The 18,762-nt window shown below is 38.8% G+C and overlaps 1 protein-coding gene across 1 annotated transcript in view; it reads right to left on the bottom strand.

Annotated features, from left to right (window-relative positions):
* Nucleotides 1–1,833: 1,833 nt before the first annotated feature.
* Nucleotides 1,834–18,762, bottom strand: part of edrf1 (erythroid differentiation regulatory factor 1) — a 45,105-nt gene continuing 28,176 nt past the window's right edge. Inside the window, exons 11-20 of the mRNA XM_048609189.1 lie at nt 18,112–18,223; nt 13,838–13,949; nt 12,570–12,836; nt 12,194–12,265; nt 11,123–11,273; nt 10,276–10,467; nt 3,583–3,783; nt 2,437–2,655; nt 2,019–2,245; nt 1,834–1,935 (exon numbers count right to left, since the gene is read on the bottom strand). Of these exons, the coding sequence (XP_048465146.1) occupies nt 1,834–1,935; nt 2,019–2,245; nt 2,437–2,655; nt 3,583–3,783; nt 10,276–10,467; nt 11,123–11,273; nt 12,194–12,265; nt 12,570–12,836; nt 13,838–13,949; nt 18,112–18,223 (1,655 nt within the window). The remainder of the gene's footprint in view (nt 1,936–2,018; nt 2,246–2,436; nt 2,656–3,582; nt 3,784–10,275; nt 10,468–11,122; nt 11,274–12,193; nt 12,266–12,569; nt 12,837–13,837; nt 13,950–18,111; nt 18,224–18,762) is intronic.

Consider the following 18,762-nt stretch of genomic DNA (forward strand, 5'->3'; position numbering starts at 1 on the left):
GACCCTAGACAGCTGCAGCATAGCCTCCCTGTTTTTAAACTATATCCCTCGAGCAATGGCAGACAAAATTCCATTTGCCTTTTTAATTACCTGCTGCACCTGCAATCCCACCTTCAGCGATTCATGCACAAGGACACCCAAGTCCCTTTGCACAGCAGCGTGCTACAATTTTTTACCATTTAAAACATAGTCCATTTTGCTGTTATTCCTACCAAAATGGATGACCTCACACTTATCAACATTGTACTCCATCTGCCAGACCTTTGCCCACTCACTTAGACTATCTACATCCCTCTGCAGACTTTCAGTGTCTTCTGCACTTTGCTCTACCACTCACCTTAGTGTCATCTGCAAATTGACACACCACACTTAGTCCCCAACTCCAAATCATCTATATAAATTGTAAACAATTGAGGTCCCAACACTGATCCCTGAGGCACACCACTAGCCACTGACCGCCAACCAGAAAAACACCTATTTACCCCTACTCTTTGCTTTCTACTGGTCAACCAATCCTCTATCCATGCCAATACATTACCTGTAATACCGTGCAACGTTATCTTATGTAGCAGCCTTTGGTGTGGCACCTTGTCAAATGCCTTCTGGAAATCCAGATACACCACATCCACAGGTTCCCCATTGTCCACCATGTAAGAAATGTCCTCAAAGAATTCCACCAAATTAGTTAAACATGACCTACCCTTCATGAACCCATGCTGGGTGTTCCCAATGGGACAATTTATATCCAGATGTCTTGCTATTTCTTCCTTAATGATAGATTCAAGCATTTTCCCCACTACTGAAGTTAAGCTAACTGGCCTAACTGCTTTTTGTCTACTTCCTTTTTTAAACAGTGGAGTCACATTGGCTGTTTTCCAATCTGCGGGAACCACCCCAGAGTCCAGAGAATTTTGGTAAATAATTACTAGTGCATTTGCTATTTCCCCCATCACCTCTTTTAGTACCCTGGGATGCATTTCATCAGGGCCAGGAGACTTGTCTACCTTTAGCCCCATTAGCTTGCCCAGCACTGCTTCCTTAGTGATAATGATAGTTTCTAGATCCTCACCTGCTATAACCTTCTTGCTATTAGTTTTCGGCATGTTATTTGTGTCTTCCACTGTGAAGACCGACACGAAATAACTGTTTAATGTCTCGGCTATTTCCTCATTCCCAGTTATTAAATTGGCCTTCTCATCCTCTAAAGGACCAATGTTTACCTTCGCCACTCTTTTACGATTTACATATTTATAGAAACTTTTGCTGCCTGTTTTTATATTCTGAGCTAGTTTACTCTCATAATCTATCTTATTTTTCTTTATAACTTTTTTCGTGGCTTTCTGTTGGCCTTTAAAGATTTCCCAGTCTACTAGTTTCCCACTACTCTTTGCTTTTTTGTATGTGATTTTTTTCAATCTGATACTTTCCTTTATTTCCTTAGACATCCATGGCTGGCTCTCTTTTCCTACAGTTCTTCCTTATCACTGGAATATACCTCTGCTGAGCACTGTGAAAAATTGTTTTGAAAGTCCTCCACTGTTCCTCAATTGACCCACCATAAAGTTTTTGCTCCCATTCTACCTTAGCTAACTCCTTCCTCATTCCTTCATAGTCTCCTTTGTTTAAGCACAGGACATAAGTACTGGATTTAACCTTCTCACGCTCCATCTGTATTTTAAATTCAGCCATACTGTGATTGCTCCTTCCGAGAGGATCCCTACATGTCAACAGTATATTCACCAGAACATCTAAGAAGTTATCAGTAGCCATCAAAACATTGCCTAGAAGCTAAACTTAAACTACTGAACAGAATTTCAGACATGGATGAGAATTTTACACATATGCATCGTAGCCTGACTGAGAATTCATTACTGAAAGTATCCTCAGAAATGAAGATTGTACAACTTGCTCAGACATGCCTTCAGCTGAATTCAACTACTGAATAATTCCGGAAAATATAATTCAAAACTTCGATAAAGTCAAAAGATAGATAGAAAGGTAAACCATAAAAGACATGCCTTGTTATAATACATGGCTTCCTCAGGTGAATATTCTCCTCTTTTCGAATCACTTCCAGTTGGAGCATGTGCCTGAGCACAAAGTCTCATCAATCTCCCAGTGTTGCAAAGCAATAAGGCAGCATTAGTTTCATCTTCTATAGTCTCAAAGTCTTGAATACCCTTTTCAAAATAAGAAAAGCTTTTCTTCCATAGCTCTTGTTCTATCATTGTTATTCCTTTGTTTGCTGCACAGTGAAGAAATACAAGCATATTATTTTTCCATATTAAAACATTTATCTCAAAAGATCTTTAACATTCCCAGGAACTTCTAGCTACATTTTTGCATTACCTAAAGGGAGCAGCAACAAGCCAATTTCAAATAGTATGCAGTTCGCCAGAAAGATGTACGGAACAAGAGCAAATGGGGAATCTTTACCTGTTCCTTCAGTTTGCACAGTTGCAGCCTGATTCATGTAAAAAACTCCAACCTCATTTCTGCTGTTGCCCAATCTCTTCAACACTTGCGTAAGTTGCTCAATAACATGAACATTCTGATCACAGGAATGAAGCAGTTCATTTGCTGCCTCGTAACATCTGCAGCTAACTGAAAGTTGGTATTCCAAGTCCATATAAAGCTCTGTAGCCCAGCTGAAAGCTAGAATAATGACAGTTATACTCAAACCAGGGAAAAGAGGAGGGAATTAAAGACAGTTAAATACTTCTACTAATTTCAGATAGCTTCTTTCTCCTTTTGTACAGGTTGTGGTTTGTAGTAGATTTTTGGTTGTCCTCACCCCTCTCTCCATGGTCCACACTCCTACCTCTGAATGACAGTGGTGAAATATCGAAATATTATTCTACAGCTCATGATCAACTATCAGTCAGCAAATCCTTCCAAACTATGTTTCAATAGCGTAAGAGGAGGAATAAAAGCCAGGCCCTATCACATTCTAAAGAGGGCTGTCTGGAGGACCAATGAAACTCATGGAATTTCTTTTCCCAACAGGAGGCCTAGAAGCCAACAGCAGTATTGACACCACTCCCAGCACTGAGACGAACAACATAAAGACCAGGGATACAACCCAGAGTCCTTCCAGTTCAGTGCTATGCTACATGGCAAATTTATCCATTAAGCATTTCGAGAAACACTAATGTTTATTCCATGAAAATGGAAGCATGAAGTCATTCTAGACAAAGCCCAAACTTACACAACGTATTTAGAATAGTGCAACGTGGCACTCAACATTTCTATCTCATTTGTCATGAAAGCAAATTTTTGTAGGCTCATAACTGTCTTCAGAAATTATAAAAAAAAACTAAATCTGCAGTCAGTGAGATATGATAGGGTATGTCATGCTGTCACTGGCATTCCACTATTAACAGCCCTATGGAGCAGAATAATAGCCCGTATACCAGTGATGTGCACTGCACAAGTTTTGTTTCGGAGGACCGCAAGAAGTTGTTTCATCTTGCAATGAAATAAGTTGTCCTATTTTGGGTGAAAAGCAGGAGTGTATGCTGATTTGAATTATTCAGTGCACAATTTTGCAGCAATTTAGAAGAAGTAAATATGAAAAATTACCTTGGCAGCTGGATTCTCGGTGGAGGCTATGCAAAATTTCTTGATCCTCTCTAGTTTGGTAGCTATATTCCTCTTGATAAGCTGCTCTATTACTGGCATTTTGAGCTAACATTAACTGAATGTCACCATTTAGTGTCAAACATTGACTAAGAAAGAACAGGACTTCAGGTGACAAATTGTTAATAAGGCAGCAATAGGCATCTGTCAAGGGGAATAAAAAAGGCAACAGTTAAGACAATATGCTTATAATGGATATACCAGAAGGTCTTGTGTAACATTGTTCATTGTAGCCCAGCATCTGGAGTAAAAAATATGATATTCTAAAAATGACCATACTTGGCTGCAGCTCATTTTCCCATTGCTACGATACAGCAAATTTACTGAAGCATCACATCCATGAAAGATTTGCAATATCTGTTAAAACACTATCAGTTGACTAACATATTTATTTTCCAACATTCCTTGGAAAAATTCCTTCTTATTGTATTTATCATTAAAACAGAAAGCCTTCTTTCTCCCACAAACCCTCGCAAAAGGGGATTGCAGCTCTTATTAAAACTGTTGTTGTTAAACAAGGCAGTTTACTCAACTGTTGAATGTCCAAAGTCCAAAATCCAACTTGTTAAATGGAGACATTTGGCACTGATCAAACCTGATGAGTCTAGCCACAATGACTGCTCTCAGAACCAAAGCTTCTCACAAGCAAGCCCTTTGCGCCACATCAAATACCGATACAATCACTGCAGAAAAGTCTCAGTTGAAAAAAATCTTTAGTACACTTATTACCAATTGTTTTAAAGCAAGAATATCTAAATTATGGTCTCAAGTCAACGATGCCAATTACTGTCCTGCCCCTATGCATGGTAGAGCTGAATTTCCCAGGGCTTCCGATTTAGAAAAAAAACTATTTGCTCATTTGCTGAGAAGGATATTCTCTCAAAAATGACTTACATCCAATGAGAGAGCAACTTTTTTCAACCCTTGGATGGATAAGTCAAAACAAAAAGCTAAGATCGAGCAGGTGAAGAACTATTAATGAATCAATAACACAAATAGAACTAAGTGGAGAACAGCAGCTCAGATTTATGCAAGAAAGGGTATGTAAGCAGCATCTGTGATGTTGGGAAGCACAGAGAATTAGCCTTCAGCTATTAACAGGTGAAAAAAGTGACTTGGCAGGCAGCAACAGTTAAAAATAGAGACTAAATAAGGAGCAGTGTACAAAGCAAGGTCAACATTGTCAAATTATCCAACGGGAGTATTTGTTTAAATTCTGACGCATTATATGAAATATGCAGGTGTATTTTTCTGGAGAAAATCTCTCAGAATTCGAGTGACAATGTAAGAAAGGAGAATTATTAAAAACACCCACGTAATAATTCTATAAACTAAAGTAGAAACTGCCATGAATTGCTTGATTACTGGAATTTAACAAATCATATTATCAATGTAGAGAAGCATACTGCTATGCTACCAACACTCTAGCTTTATCCTTCTCAACAATTTTACAAGCTATAAAAATAGCAAAAGGGCAAGAACCAAAGCAGTTTCAACAGGATTGGGCGTATCACTTATTTTTAATGCATCACAAACAATATTTTGTAAATTACTTTTCATGGTTAAAGGACATGGTTAAAGTTACTTATGAAAGTAACAAACGGCATAAATGGATGAGACAAAGATAAACATCCCCACTTTGCGCTTCTCGAACTGTCTGCAGCTTTTGACTCAGATGACGGCACAATCTTCTTCCAATGTCCATCAACTTTGTCCAATTTCCATAAGGACACTGGATTGGTTTTCATGACAACTGATGTTATTTGCCATAGCCACTATTACTGAGGTTAGCTTTTGATTCCATATTTTACTAGTTCAACTTAAATTTCACTAGCAATGATTCAAATCTATCTTCCCACAACATTAGCCACTACACCACTATTCCTGTCACTGCATGGGGCTGCTGTTCCGTTGTTCAATTACCTCTTAGTAGCCAGAGAAGCACTTGCAAGGCTTCTCTTCCTGCTCCCATTGGTTTCCTAGAGCCATTCTTTTGCTCCCTTTATCCCTCAGTAACTTAATTCAAAAGTACTGCATTAGTTTTCAAATGGATGCCAATGACAGAGAGCTCTATTTTACCTACTCTTTGGAAACACCTCCACTGCTTCTAAATTATCAGACTGCTTATCTGGCATACATTCTGGAGCAGAAATTTCCTTGGCAGATGGTGAAATCTGAACTCATTAATAAAAAATCACGAATGAGAAAAGACAGCTTAATGGTCGATTGCTGTAAAAATCCGATTGTAACCCTCACCTGGTCTGGTGTACTTGCGGCTCAGATCCACAGCAATGCAGTTGATTCTGAAATGGTGTAGCAACTTACTCAGTTGTATGTAACTGCTACAAAATACAATAAAAGCAATGGAACTGGAAAGAACACCCAACATCAACCAAGGCACCGGAAATAACAGCAATCTGTCGACCATGCAAAGTCCTGCCGATCTGGAGGCTTATGCTGAAATTAGGAGAGCTTCTCACAGCCTAGCCAAGCAACATGCTGACACAGTCAATCATCTCCGGGAACATCACCATCCCTGGGTATGTCATATCTCATCAACAGCACAAATCCAAGAGTGGTGGGTGGACAGTGGTATACAGTTAGGAAGGAGTTGATCTGGGAGCCCTCAAATTGACTCTGGACCTCATGAAGTTTCATGGCATTAGGGCAAATGTGGGTAAAAGAAGCCTCCTGCTGATTACTACCTACTGTAGAATCAGTATTCCTTTCAGGTGAACATCACTTGAGGATGGTAAGCGCACAGCACAGCATGTACTCTGGGTGCAGGATTTCAATATCCATTAACAAGTCTGGCTTGATAGTTCCACTATTGACTGAGCAGGCAGAATCCAAAAGGACATAGCTGCTAAACTGGATTTGTAACACATAGTCAGGGAACCAATCCCTATCGAGGAAAAAGATATTTGACCTCATCCCCACCAATCTACCTGCAGATGTACATATCTATGCCAGTATGGTTAACAGTGACCACACCTGCCTGAGGATACCCTCCATCACACTGCGCAGCACTACCACAGTGCTGAGTGGGACTGATTTCAAATAGATCTAACAATTCAAAGTCAGAAACCATAAAGCGCTGCGGATGATCATCTCAGTCAAACTGTACTCAATCACAATCTGTAACCTCATGGCCCAGCACATCTCCTTAAAATCAACCCAGGACCTTGGTTCAATTAAAAAACAGAGGGCATACCAACAGCAGCATCAGGCATACCTAAAATAGCTGTCAACCTGGTGAAGCTACATCACAGCATGCCATGCAGCATGCAACAGCAAGAGTCAAAAGATCCCACAATCAATGGTTCAGGTCTATGTTCTGCACTCTTGCCACACACAGTTGAGAATGGTTCAACAATTAAACAATTCATTGTCGGAGGCCGATTCACATATAGCCCACTCTCAATGAGGGGAGTGCCCAGCACATCCATGCAAAAGACAAGACCAAGGAATTTGCAAGCATCATCAGCCAGAGGCACCACAGACTTTATTGCCGCCTCCGAACAGCCACAGCATCAGATGTCAGTGTTCAACCAATTCGATCCACACCAAAAGATACTAAGAGATGGCAGAAAGAACTGGATGCTGCAAAGGTTATGGGCTCTGACAACATTCTGCTAATAGTACTGAAGACCCATGCTCTAACAGCCACACCCATAGCCACACCCTAGACAAGCTACTCCAGTGCAGTTACAACAATGGCATCTACCCAGCAATGTAGAAAATTGCACAGGTATAGTATGTCCAATACACAAAAAGCGGGAAAATCCAACACGGCCAATTACTGCATGATCTGTCTATGCTCAATCATCAGCATAGTGATGGCAGGTATCGTCAACAATGCTATTAAACAGCATTTACTCACTGATACTCAGCATTTAATGTCATTACAGCTTTGGTTCAAATGTGGACAATAAGTACTAAACTCAAGAAGGGAAGTGAAGGTGCCCGATGTTCAACGTCAAGGCAGCATTTGACTGAGTGCAGCACCGTAAGAGCCCTAGGAAAGCTGAAGTCAATGAGAATCAGAGAAATCTCCCTGCTGGTTTGAATTATACCCAACACAAAGAAAGATGGTTGTGGTTGTTAAAGGTCAATCATTCTCAGCCATAGGCTTCATGGTACAGGTTCTTCAGGGTATTGTTCTCAGCTGAACAATCTCCAGCTGTTTTATCAATGGCCTTTCTTCCAACGTAAGATTAGAAGCAAGGGTGTTCACTGAATATTCCATAACTCCTCAGATGCTGAAGCAGTCCATGTCCATTTGCAGCAGAACCTGGATGACATTCAGGCTTGGGCCAAGTGGTAAGTAATATTCACAGCTCACAGGCATTACCCATCTCCAATAAAAGAGTCCAATCATTGACCCTTAACATTTACTATCAATCAATTTCCATTGCCAAATCCCTTATGACCAACATCCTGGAGTAAGCATCAACCAGAAATTACACAGGTCTAACAATGTAAACGCTGTGGCTACGAGAGCAAGTCAGAGATTAGGAATTCTGCAGAGTGTAATTCACCCCTTGCCTCCTCAATACCCATCTACTATCTGCAAGACATAAGTCAGGATTGTGATAAAATACTTTCCACTTGCCTGGATAAGTATAATTGAAAGTTCCTATAGGTAATCACCCTGCATTTGGAGTTATTCAAGAAAAAAGACAAAAGTCCCTTTGAATCAGAATTTGGACTGTTAAGACTCACGAATTTAATAGCTACTCAGGAAAAGCAAGAGGATTAAAGCCTAATCAACTTCTGGTTAAGTATTAAACTAAAGTCCAGAGTCACCACTGAACTGCAACTCTTACCCCTCCATAGGTTGATGTGAAACCTTGACATCCCTTGTAATTCCACACCCAATCCAAGACACTATATACTTTGCTAAATATTCTCTCAATATGTACTGAAATCTTCAAGCATCTGTACACATGAACCCACAGTTCGCTCTGTCCACGTACATGCTTCAAGAATGGTATTAGTCCATTTATCTCTTCTTTTTGACATGATTCATCAATTCATTTTCTCTATATTAAATTCCGCTTGCCAGTTATTTGCCTTTATTTTGCTAGACTATTTTGTAGGGGAGATGGTGCTGTAGGATAATGTCACTGGCCTTGCAACCCAGGGCTTCAAGCTTATGTTCTTAAAAGCATAGGCTCAAATCTCACCATAGGAGCTGGTGGAATGTAATGAGGGAAGACATGATTAAGGTGCCTAAGATAATGAGGGAATCAAACAGGTAGAAAGGAAGTAACGATTCCACGGTAGATGAACAAATGACCAGCAGGCACAGATTTAAGGTAAGGGGCAGAAGCTTAAGGGGAGATGTGAGGAAGAATTCTTTCACCCAGAGTTTGATGGGAATTTGGAACTCACTCACTGCCTCCAAGAGTGGTACAGGCAGCAATCCTCATTACATTTACTAAGTATGCAGATGTGTACTTGTGATGCCAATTCATAGAAGGCTACGGGATTAAAATAGTTAGGTAGTTGTTTCTGAACAGCACAGACTTGATGAGCCGAAGAGCCGGTTTCTCTGCTGTAAATCTCTATGACTCTATCAATAGCATCCTCGCTGTTTGCTGCACCTTCAAGTTTGGTATCAAATTTTGAAATTTACAGTGTATTTCAATATTTAAGTCATTCATCATGCAAAATAAAAGAAGTGTTCTTAAAACTGACTCTTGGGTGCAATACCACTGACCATCATTCTCCAGTCTGGAAAAGGACTTCCCAAAACTGTTTCCTAAACCTTTTTTTTAAATCCAAGCTAACTAAGACACTCCAACTTCATGAGGTTCAGTTTGTTGATCAGCTTTTAAGCAGTACTTTGTCAAACACTTGTTAAAATTCATACAGAAAACTGCCAATGCAATCCCTTCATCAAGCTCCCTGCTACTTTAGCAAAAAATTCAATTCAATCGATCATTTATAAATTCAAGTTGGCAAATTTTGATTTACCAAAATCTCTCCTAGCTTCTACTGACCTTTTCCTTTGATTACTGCTTCTAAAACAGATTAGCCTGTAGTTTCTAGGAATGTCCTTACAATTTTTTTTGAATAAGGGTGTCACATTACCTTTTCCTAATCATCTGGAAGCTCTCATATCTAGTGAAGACTGGAAATTTTTAGAAAATTCATTTGTGGGATGTGGGCATCTCTGGCTGGCCAGCATTTATTTCCTGTCCTAGTTGCCCTTGAGAAGGTGGTGGCAAGCTGCTTTCTTGAATTGCTGCAGTCCACTTGAATACGGCAAGATTATGGCAAACCTTTCTGTATCTTCACTCCCACTTCCCTTCGCAACATGGGATGCAAGCCAGCCAAACCAGTCACCTTATCTACTCTGAGCAGTTAGCTTTTCCAGCACATCCTTGCTTGCACTTTTCACTCCACCCATTATCTATTGATTTTTCATCATCATGTCTACTATTAGTAGATACTTAATAGATACAATTTTCTCAAGTATTCTAGCCTCGCTTGCACCTCCAAAATATATCAGTCTATGTCCTGACTAGGAGGCACCTCTCTTACTAACCAATTTATTGAAGTTACATAACTTCTACAGTGTCATTTTCCAAAACAGCACACATGTAATAATAATATGTAGCCACTTACCAAGAGATTGTAGAGCAAGTTTAATATATCTTAAAGCTCTACCATACTTTTGCAAAGTAGTAGCTGCATCAGAGAGAACAAAGTAAGCTCTTGAAGCTTTAAAGATTAGATTCAATTTCATTTGATATTGCCATGTATCTGGTATCATCCCAGATTGGCTGGGAAGCTCATGTGTTTTATGAGCTGGACCAACTGTGAAAAGTGAAAGCACTAAAATCAAAATCACAATATTATTAGCTGAAGAACTCTAAACTTTAAATAAAAATCAAATCAGGCAGGTCATAAAAGAATTTTAATGTGGATTTCAAACAAATTAATTTGAATGGGTGTAATGCCCTCCATTAAAAAAAACACAAATTAACTACCTCTTCCCCACCAATCTAAAAGCACGTTCTTTCTGAAAGAAAGTAGCTAATTTTAATACAGTTAGATATAAGCTATACAAATGACACTTGTCACTTAATTTAAACAATTTGTGAATGCATAAACATTTCCAAAATAATTCAAATGAAACACTCCACAAAAGCATATTGAACAATATTTGCATCTAATTATAATATATTTTTAAGCAATGTTATGTGTAATTCAGCATTACTGTAAACAGTGAATTTGAAACTTATTGTAAGACAATACTGTGCAATTATGCACAGAATTTAAACACTATTGGGTTGTCATAAATATTGCAAGTAATGTCCTTTTAAAGTACATACAAAGCACTAAAATTAGTAGCTTGCAGGGGTAAAGATATTAAAAGCAACAGATAAAAATGTAAAACATGCAGAAGTTATAATTTAGCAAGTGAAGTATTATATGTGGTGTTCAGGGTGAAGTTTTCTCAACTACTTACCTTTGTCCAAAAACAAAGCAATTTGTTTCTTAAGAGCTTTGTGACCTGTGCATTCAGATTCATCTGCATACTTCAAAGGTATTGGAATACTGGGATCAACAGCTGGAAGATCAGTCTCCTTTTTAACACTCCCATCTACAGCCTTCAACCCCTGAAAGAAACTAACATGATTCAGATGAGCCTAATCAAAGTGACAGATTATATGAATACTTTTGATAATTTAATGCAACATACAGACAAGATGAACATTATACTAGACACCTCAACAATTATCATAGCTTGCAGCATTTTTTGCTCTAGAACAATTATTCATCATAAATAAATTATTTAATTACTAACAGCTGTGTAATTTTTCAGCGTCAGGCCAACCTTGGAGATATTTAAAAAACTGGGCAGCAACCAATGACAGGGTAATGTCGTCATCCCTAAGCTGGTAATTTTCAATGGCACAAGATAAGCACTTCCAACTTGGCTGACTCCTTTGCATGTAGAGCATCTTGTATTCTCACCCCTTGAAATTTTCCTAGTCAGGTCAGCTTCTGAATGACTTTGAGGAGCAGTCAGGATTCAGAAGTTTTGAAAGGTAAATTTAAAAGGGCTTTTCCATTTCCTCACGCATCATTCATGCCCACTCATACATGCATTATGTACAGGAGCATGGGGTCTTGAAATACTGAGCATAAATAACTCACAGTCGGAAATCTGCTTTGGAGGTAGAAAACAACTGTGGTTCTGAAATGACAACCCCATAGAAGTGTCACAGTTTTTCACATGATCAATAACAGCAACTTTCCTCACTTCACCCCCTCAATTTGTCCAAATATATAAACATTGACCAAAACAGAACACAGAAATAACCTAAAAGATTCTTCTAAAAAAACACAACAGCCAGACAATTACCTCAATGATTCAATATGATTCTATCGACTGGTAAAATTGCCAAATGCATATGTCACACTTAACTGTTCAATCTCCAGTGCAGCCCCAAATGGGGATGTTAGAAGCCTGAACATCACCACCTTAATATTGTGTACTCTACAAACTAAAATTCTGAACTAATGAATTAATTACCTCAAGAACGTAATTGAGAACAACTCTGCATCGCTCCTCTGTATCATGACAAACTGGAAACGCACAGATGGGCTTCAAAACAAAAATTTAACGTAAAGCATTCTGGTTAATCAAGTTACTTAAAGCAATCCCCCTTAATTTTGCCAAACTCAGTACCAGGACGACAGATCTTCTGTTCCCAGTTTAAGCAAATGTATTGAAAGAAAAATCTATTCTAGCTGTAATGAATTTTTATTTAATTCAGAATGGGATAAAAATGTGGATTTTATGAAACAGTTTTCCATATCTATCATTTATAATGATTTTGTATTATAACATTTATTAGACTTAGAACATACATTTCTCTAAACAAAACTTAATTAAATTGGGTACTTACCCTTATCTGGTGTATTGATTTGTACTTCTCAGGTACAGACAATTCACCAACAGATTTAATGATAGCAACAGCTTTGCTGTCATTTGAAGGTTCGGAGCCATTGCTGAAAGAACCATTTTCATCACTGTCCTCTGGAAGATCCTCATCTTCACTATAACTATCAGAATTCTCATTCAGACTTGATCCATTTTCATCTCGTTTTGGCGGTTCATCTAGTTGGAAAAGCTCTGAGATCATGTAGTTGGCTGAAGCAATAATTTGCACAAACTGCAAAATTGTAGTTACATAATTAATTAGTGAAGAACTTGAATGGAAAGGATTTGCTTATTCAGCACAGGACGCAAAATCATGGATATTAAATATTTATTATCTGCAATCCATCTGCCTTAATATTTTGCAAATTACATATCCTACCACTTCAAAACTTTTCACACAAAAAATTAACTTTTTTTATTCTAAGCATTGTAAATACAATGGAAACAGCATGATGCAAATTCTTAAAATTAGCTAAGTAATTATTTTAGGTAAAGGAAATAATTAACCACCCAATTCTAGGTCATTTTAAGGCAGAATCAAACTTTCAACAGTACTTAACTTTCTTAAACCTGTCAGTTTCTTACTTTTCCCGAATTGCAACAGCTAAAGGAGTGCTGGGCTCAATCCTGCTGCAACCTCCAAGAAAGGAAGTCATGGGGCGGCACGGTGGCTCAGTGGTTAGCACTGCTGCCTCACAGCGCCAGCGACCCGGGTTCGATTGCAGCCTCGTCTGTGTGAAGTTTGCACGTTCTCCCCGAGTCTGTGTGGGTTTCCTCCAGGTGGTCCAGTTTCATCCCACAGTCCAAAGATGTGCAGGTTAGGCGGATTGATTATGCTAAATTGTCCATAGTGTCTAGGGTGGGAAATGCAGGGATAGGGCAGGGTGTGGGTATTGGTGAGATGCTCTTTGGAGGTTTGGTGTGGATTCGATGGGCCACATGGTCTGCTTCCATACTGTAGGGATTCTATCATTCTTTAGAACTGGTAATTCAGGATAAAACCTAGAGTTTCTATGCAATTACAAAACTGAAATATAACTGAATATGCACAACGAAAAAGGGCATTTTTGGTCTAGAGAATGTAAATAATTGAAAGCTTTGATGTAAAAACATTAAAAAGTGCAAATAATTAGAAATGGCAATATACATTTCATGCAATTCAAAAGCGTGCATTGCCCAATTAAAGCTCTTCTTGAATACAAAGAAGCAATCCAAAACTCAAATCCAAAGTACCTGAGGATGCCTTTCTTTATCCAGCAGTTTAATACAATTTAACAAGAGGGTCCTTATAATCCCATAATGTTTCCTGTTCTGAACTTTCTTCTTCATCATGTTACTTGCAACCCTATAAAACACAGTATATATCTATACAAAGGCTTGAAGAATGAGAAGAGAACTAGAGATATTAATGACAACTTGAATATAAACTGTTGTGCAACATATCTATTTCCGATAGTACTCCACAAAAGTTTGAGCATATGGGCGCATTCACCTTTATACATCTATTGGGTCATCGCCTTCACCTTCTCTTGATTTACTTCTATCTTTTTTCCTCTGTACCTCCATTTTCATGGGAGGTGATGAATAACAAGACATGCTAACGGAAGGAGTCAGTAACGGTAAATAATATTTTCCCTATAGGCCTCATGCATAGGATATGTGAAAAGGAATATAGAAGAAATATGACCCACTTTACTCATACTCCACTCAACCACTTGGTTCCTTTGCAATATATGGCCTTTAAATTTCCCACAACCAGTTGTCTCTGTACCTATTCACACCCTACCCCACCATCATTCAAATCACCTGTAGTCTTCATCGGTTCTCTCTTCTGTTCCCCACGCAAAGGATAATTGCTTTTAAATTCAAATATCTTGATCATCCAAATAAAATGAATCAAATTGGACAAAAACTAACGTTTCGAAAGCAACTTCAAAAATCTCTCTTTGTAACAAGGAAGAGGGTGTAGTTGTCTATATTCAAGATTTCCATACTGAGGTGGAAGACCGAGTTTTTGAGGTGAGCAGCGAACAGCACTTAAATGGGTGATGTTAATGATTTAGAATGTGTAGTTCCGATTAAGACATTTAGATTATATAGACCAACACTAAGAACAATGGAATAAGACTTGAAAGATGAAAAGCACATTTTCTCAAATTCTTCACAGGAGTCAATGACCTAGATACAGTTTGAGTGAATGTGCAGATAAAGCAACATCTGCTTCTGAAGTTCCACTGAGGTTAGAGTGATTTTGGTTTAGGAAAGCAGCATTGGTTCCCATCTGTTTTGTTAATTGGCACAGACCTTTCAATCAGGTTTGGAAACTCTATTTCTGAACTTGGTTGGACAAAGGAAAGAAGATCCTCTGGGCCAGCGGTCTTCCCAGCTGAACGTAATGAATCCACACAGCCTGGAGCCACATAGATTGCTGCTCAAACCACGTCCCCCCTTTTTGACATTAGGCAGCCGCATTCCAAGATTTAAATGTCTTGAAGACACATTGACAAACCACTGAGAAAAGGTAATTAGAGGTTGAAGCAGGGTAGGCACAGTGACAGACAAGTGAATAGTGTGACAGGAAATAGGCAGGGGAGGTAGGATGGCAGTTGGGTGCAAGTTGTATGGTTAGGATACAAAGCTGGCAAAGAAAATTCAGCTAGGTAAGCAGGCGCGGTTCAACTTGTAGAAGGGGAAAAGGAGGCAGGAGAGAGCAGAAGCAGGGGCAGACTGGGAGGAAGATTTAGAGGGGGATCCTTGTAATGATCTCTGTGGCGGCTGTAGTCCTCTGTGGTTATCACAATTGGGCTAATCTCCCTTCTTGACTATAATCCTGATCAGTGTCCAAGATTACCCATGCATGGGCTCTTCTTTCCAAGTGAAGGAAATAAATTTCTGAAAACTAAGATCCCTCTTCCAACCAGCTCACAGAGCACAACTCCACTCCACCTCCACATCCCTCCACTCCGAACTTAAATTAATATCAACAGGAAGACCCTGGAAAATTTGGATCTTTTTTGTATTTCTGGAACCTCCCCTCAACAAAGGCATGTGGTAGACAATGAACCCCTCAACAGAGGCATGTGGTAGACAATGAAATTAATTATTGCCTCTAGTGTGCCAGATGAGCCCTTGTCTAACTGAGAAAGAGTGAGAGTATTTGAGTCAGCATCTCAAACCCACAACTAAGGCAATGATTTACCAGGGAGCAGAGATCCTTGCTTGCATATGCTTTGGAAATTTGGACACTGTATAGAAAGCACCTGAGAAATATCATTAGTGGTACTAATGCGAGATCCTCCAAATCCAATGGCAAGCAAGCAGCACCTTCTCCCAAAACAACTTGTCCAGCAGTGAGGAATTAAATCACTCAAAACTCCCCTCTGCTCACCAAGATTTTGCTCATACGCGTGACAACCACACTCCCAAAACTGGACCACATGTATTAGGAGAATCCCAGGACTATAGCAGGGATGTCCTCAAAGTATTCTTGAAGCATTCTTACTGGCGTGTGGAATCTATTGCTTTTGGCCAACCAAAATGGAGAAGGCTCACCCAGAGAAGCACTAACACAGAGAAACTTTGTCAGGAACAGGCAGAGACAAGTCAGGTATCAGAGAGAGTACACAAACCTCAAAAGAAAACCCATCTACCCAACCTTTGAAGTACTACCTGCCCATATGTGGCAGAGTCAGAGAATTACGTGTATTGAACTTAGTCATCTCAGAACTCATTGAACAGGATCATCCTCCATTCAGAGGAACTGCCTACAAAAAAGAATATTTTAAATATTAAATATTCCACTCCACACAATCATTGCTTTTCATTTAAAAAAGTAACAATCATAAAGTGTTCCATCATAGGAGAACTCCACTAAAGTTAATTGAAGCTTCAAAGTTCACAAAAAAAACTACCAAATGAAGCAAAATATAAAACAGTATTATATTTCATGGTATGTGAAGATATTTCTATTTAAAAGATGAACATCTTTTGCACTTAGTCCGTCATCTACATAGCATAGGAAGAAACAAACTTGCAAGATAAAAACTGATATGATAAAGTTAAAGCGTAGGCATCCAACTGTATTGCTTACATTTTTAGCTTTATGGATGCTGTCGACATCAACTTGCTCACTTTTTAATAATTTGCCAACACCACTAAGCTATATGGCCAGGTGAAAAGACTAAGATAAAACGTTTCGCTTAATTGCTTGGGCAAAATAAAAAGGTCTGATGGATCAAGGCTAAGAATTTACCGAAATTAATTTCAATAACATTTCACAAGTTGGCTGGATATAACCTATTGCATAGCAAGATTTACACTGAAGTGTGGGATTAACACATCAATCTTCAAAAGAGTACTGATGCATAGACAGATTTCAGGTGATTATTACAGAATGAATGAAATTGAAACAGATTCCAACAGAGAGAAGGTTTTACTGAGTTGACTGAAATTTGTAAGGACAAAACCTATGCATTTCAAAAAGCCTCCAGGATGAACGTCTTCTTCACCACTGATGAAACAACAGACAGGGTCAAAATTCACAAGAAAAAATGTCCGCCACCATGCCTGAAACAAAAATGAAAGTAACTAAACACCCCTAAAACAGCAAGGGACAAGTAGTTGAAAGATTGAACACAAATACAAATATATTTAATGTCTGTCCATTCACTACAGGCAGAATACCAAAAATGCAGCTGTTTGAAAACCAGAATTGACCACAACTGGACACGTTTTAATTGAGAAGTTTAGCACTTGAGACAATGCACACTGGTTTTTGTCCAATTGAAAACTTCTTGCCTAGATTGGAAAAAGGAGCAGTCGTGTTAAAAGACTGCTGATTGCCATGCTATTGTACATTCTGCTTTGAGTACATTTATGACCATGTCCACAAAGAAAACAATAAATCAATTTTAGTAACTGGACATTTTTGAATGGTATACTGTACAACCACCCTGGATCAGTTCTAGCTAAAAGCACGAGTACATTGCTGTACTCCCAAAATTTGCTTGAAAGGCAACACAATATCAAAGCACTAACTGAAGATCAAAACTGCCTGACAACTGGACTTAAACCTTCCAGGTTGAAGTCTGTGACTGGACCCATTGTAAGACACCAAGAAGAGTTGCTTTGAATGACACGTCAGGCTGAATGTCCAAAATTCAGAAAATTCAAAATCCATCACTGTCTCTCTCCCAAGGGTGCCAGAATCCGGACACATCTGTATATATACACAGAAGTATAAATAAGACAGTAGAATTAGGTTTACAAGCACTGGTAGAGAAACAATGGGCTGCCTTATCCCCTTCTCTGCTGTAGAATTTATGGTCCACCTTTGGCCTAGTTACCAGTTCATATAATTATAAATGGAATTTACTTTGGATATTTCATCAAGAAAGTTACCATCCTTCCACTTCCTCCCATTGGTTGCCTTGGAATTTTTCCTAGCGGTCAACACAGAGGGCAACTAAAAATGGAGAAAAATATATCAATTTGCTTAGAAAACTTACTTGTACAGTAAGACAGCAACAGGCATGGTGAAAGGATTTTGGTATTTGTCTTCAGTTGTTTCTTCACAAAGTGTCGTCAGATCGTAAAGTTTTACAATGTCACTTCCACTTGCTGGAAGAAACAGAAGTAAAAGCCATTGTGGAAACATTTTAAACAGTTACATGTTCCAAAAATATGGTTTTCCTTTTAAGCCACAAAAGACACTACTCACACAGCAATTCAATACTTTTGCAAGCACACTTCAAAGTATGATTGACATTGGCTCATGAAGAGCAGACAAAAATTCTCAAATTTGAAAATCTGATCTTAAATAACATACAAATCTGAGACAAATCAAAGGCTGTTTTTCGACCATTAGAAGAAATAAATCCCATTTAACATTATATCCTAAAAATATAATTTAGCAAACCTATGCCTTCTAATCCACCAGCTTGAGCAAAAAAATAGTACAATCATTTTAGACACACATTACGCCTGCAACTTAGCAGCAGCAAGAAACACGGACCAAAAAGGGAACTTACACCTGGAAGTGGGGCACGGCTGAAATGATAAATGAATACTTTGTATCAGAGATAGTAGGAACTGCAGATACTGGAGAATCCGAGACAACAAGGTGCAGGGCTGGATGAACACAGCAGGCCAAGCAGCAT

The sequence above is a fragment of the Rhincodon typus genome, chromosome 20, assembly GCF_021869965.1.
Source record: "Rhincodon typus isolate 14 chromosome 20, sRhiTyp1.1, whole genome shotgun sequence".
Classification (NCBI taxonomy): Eukaryota; Metazoa; Chordata; class Chondrichthyes; order Orectolobiformes; family Rhincodontidae; genus Rhincodon; species Rhincodon typus.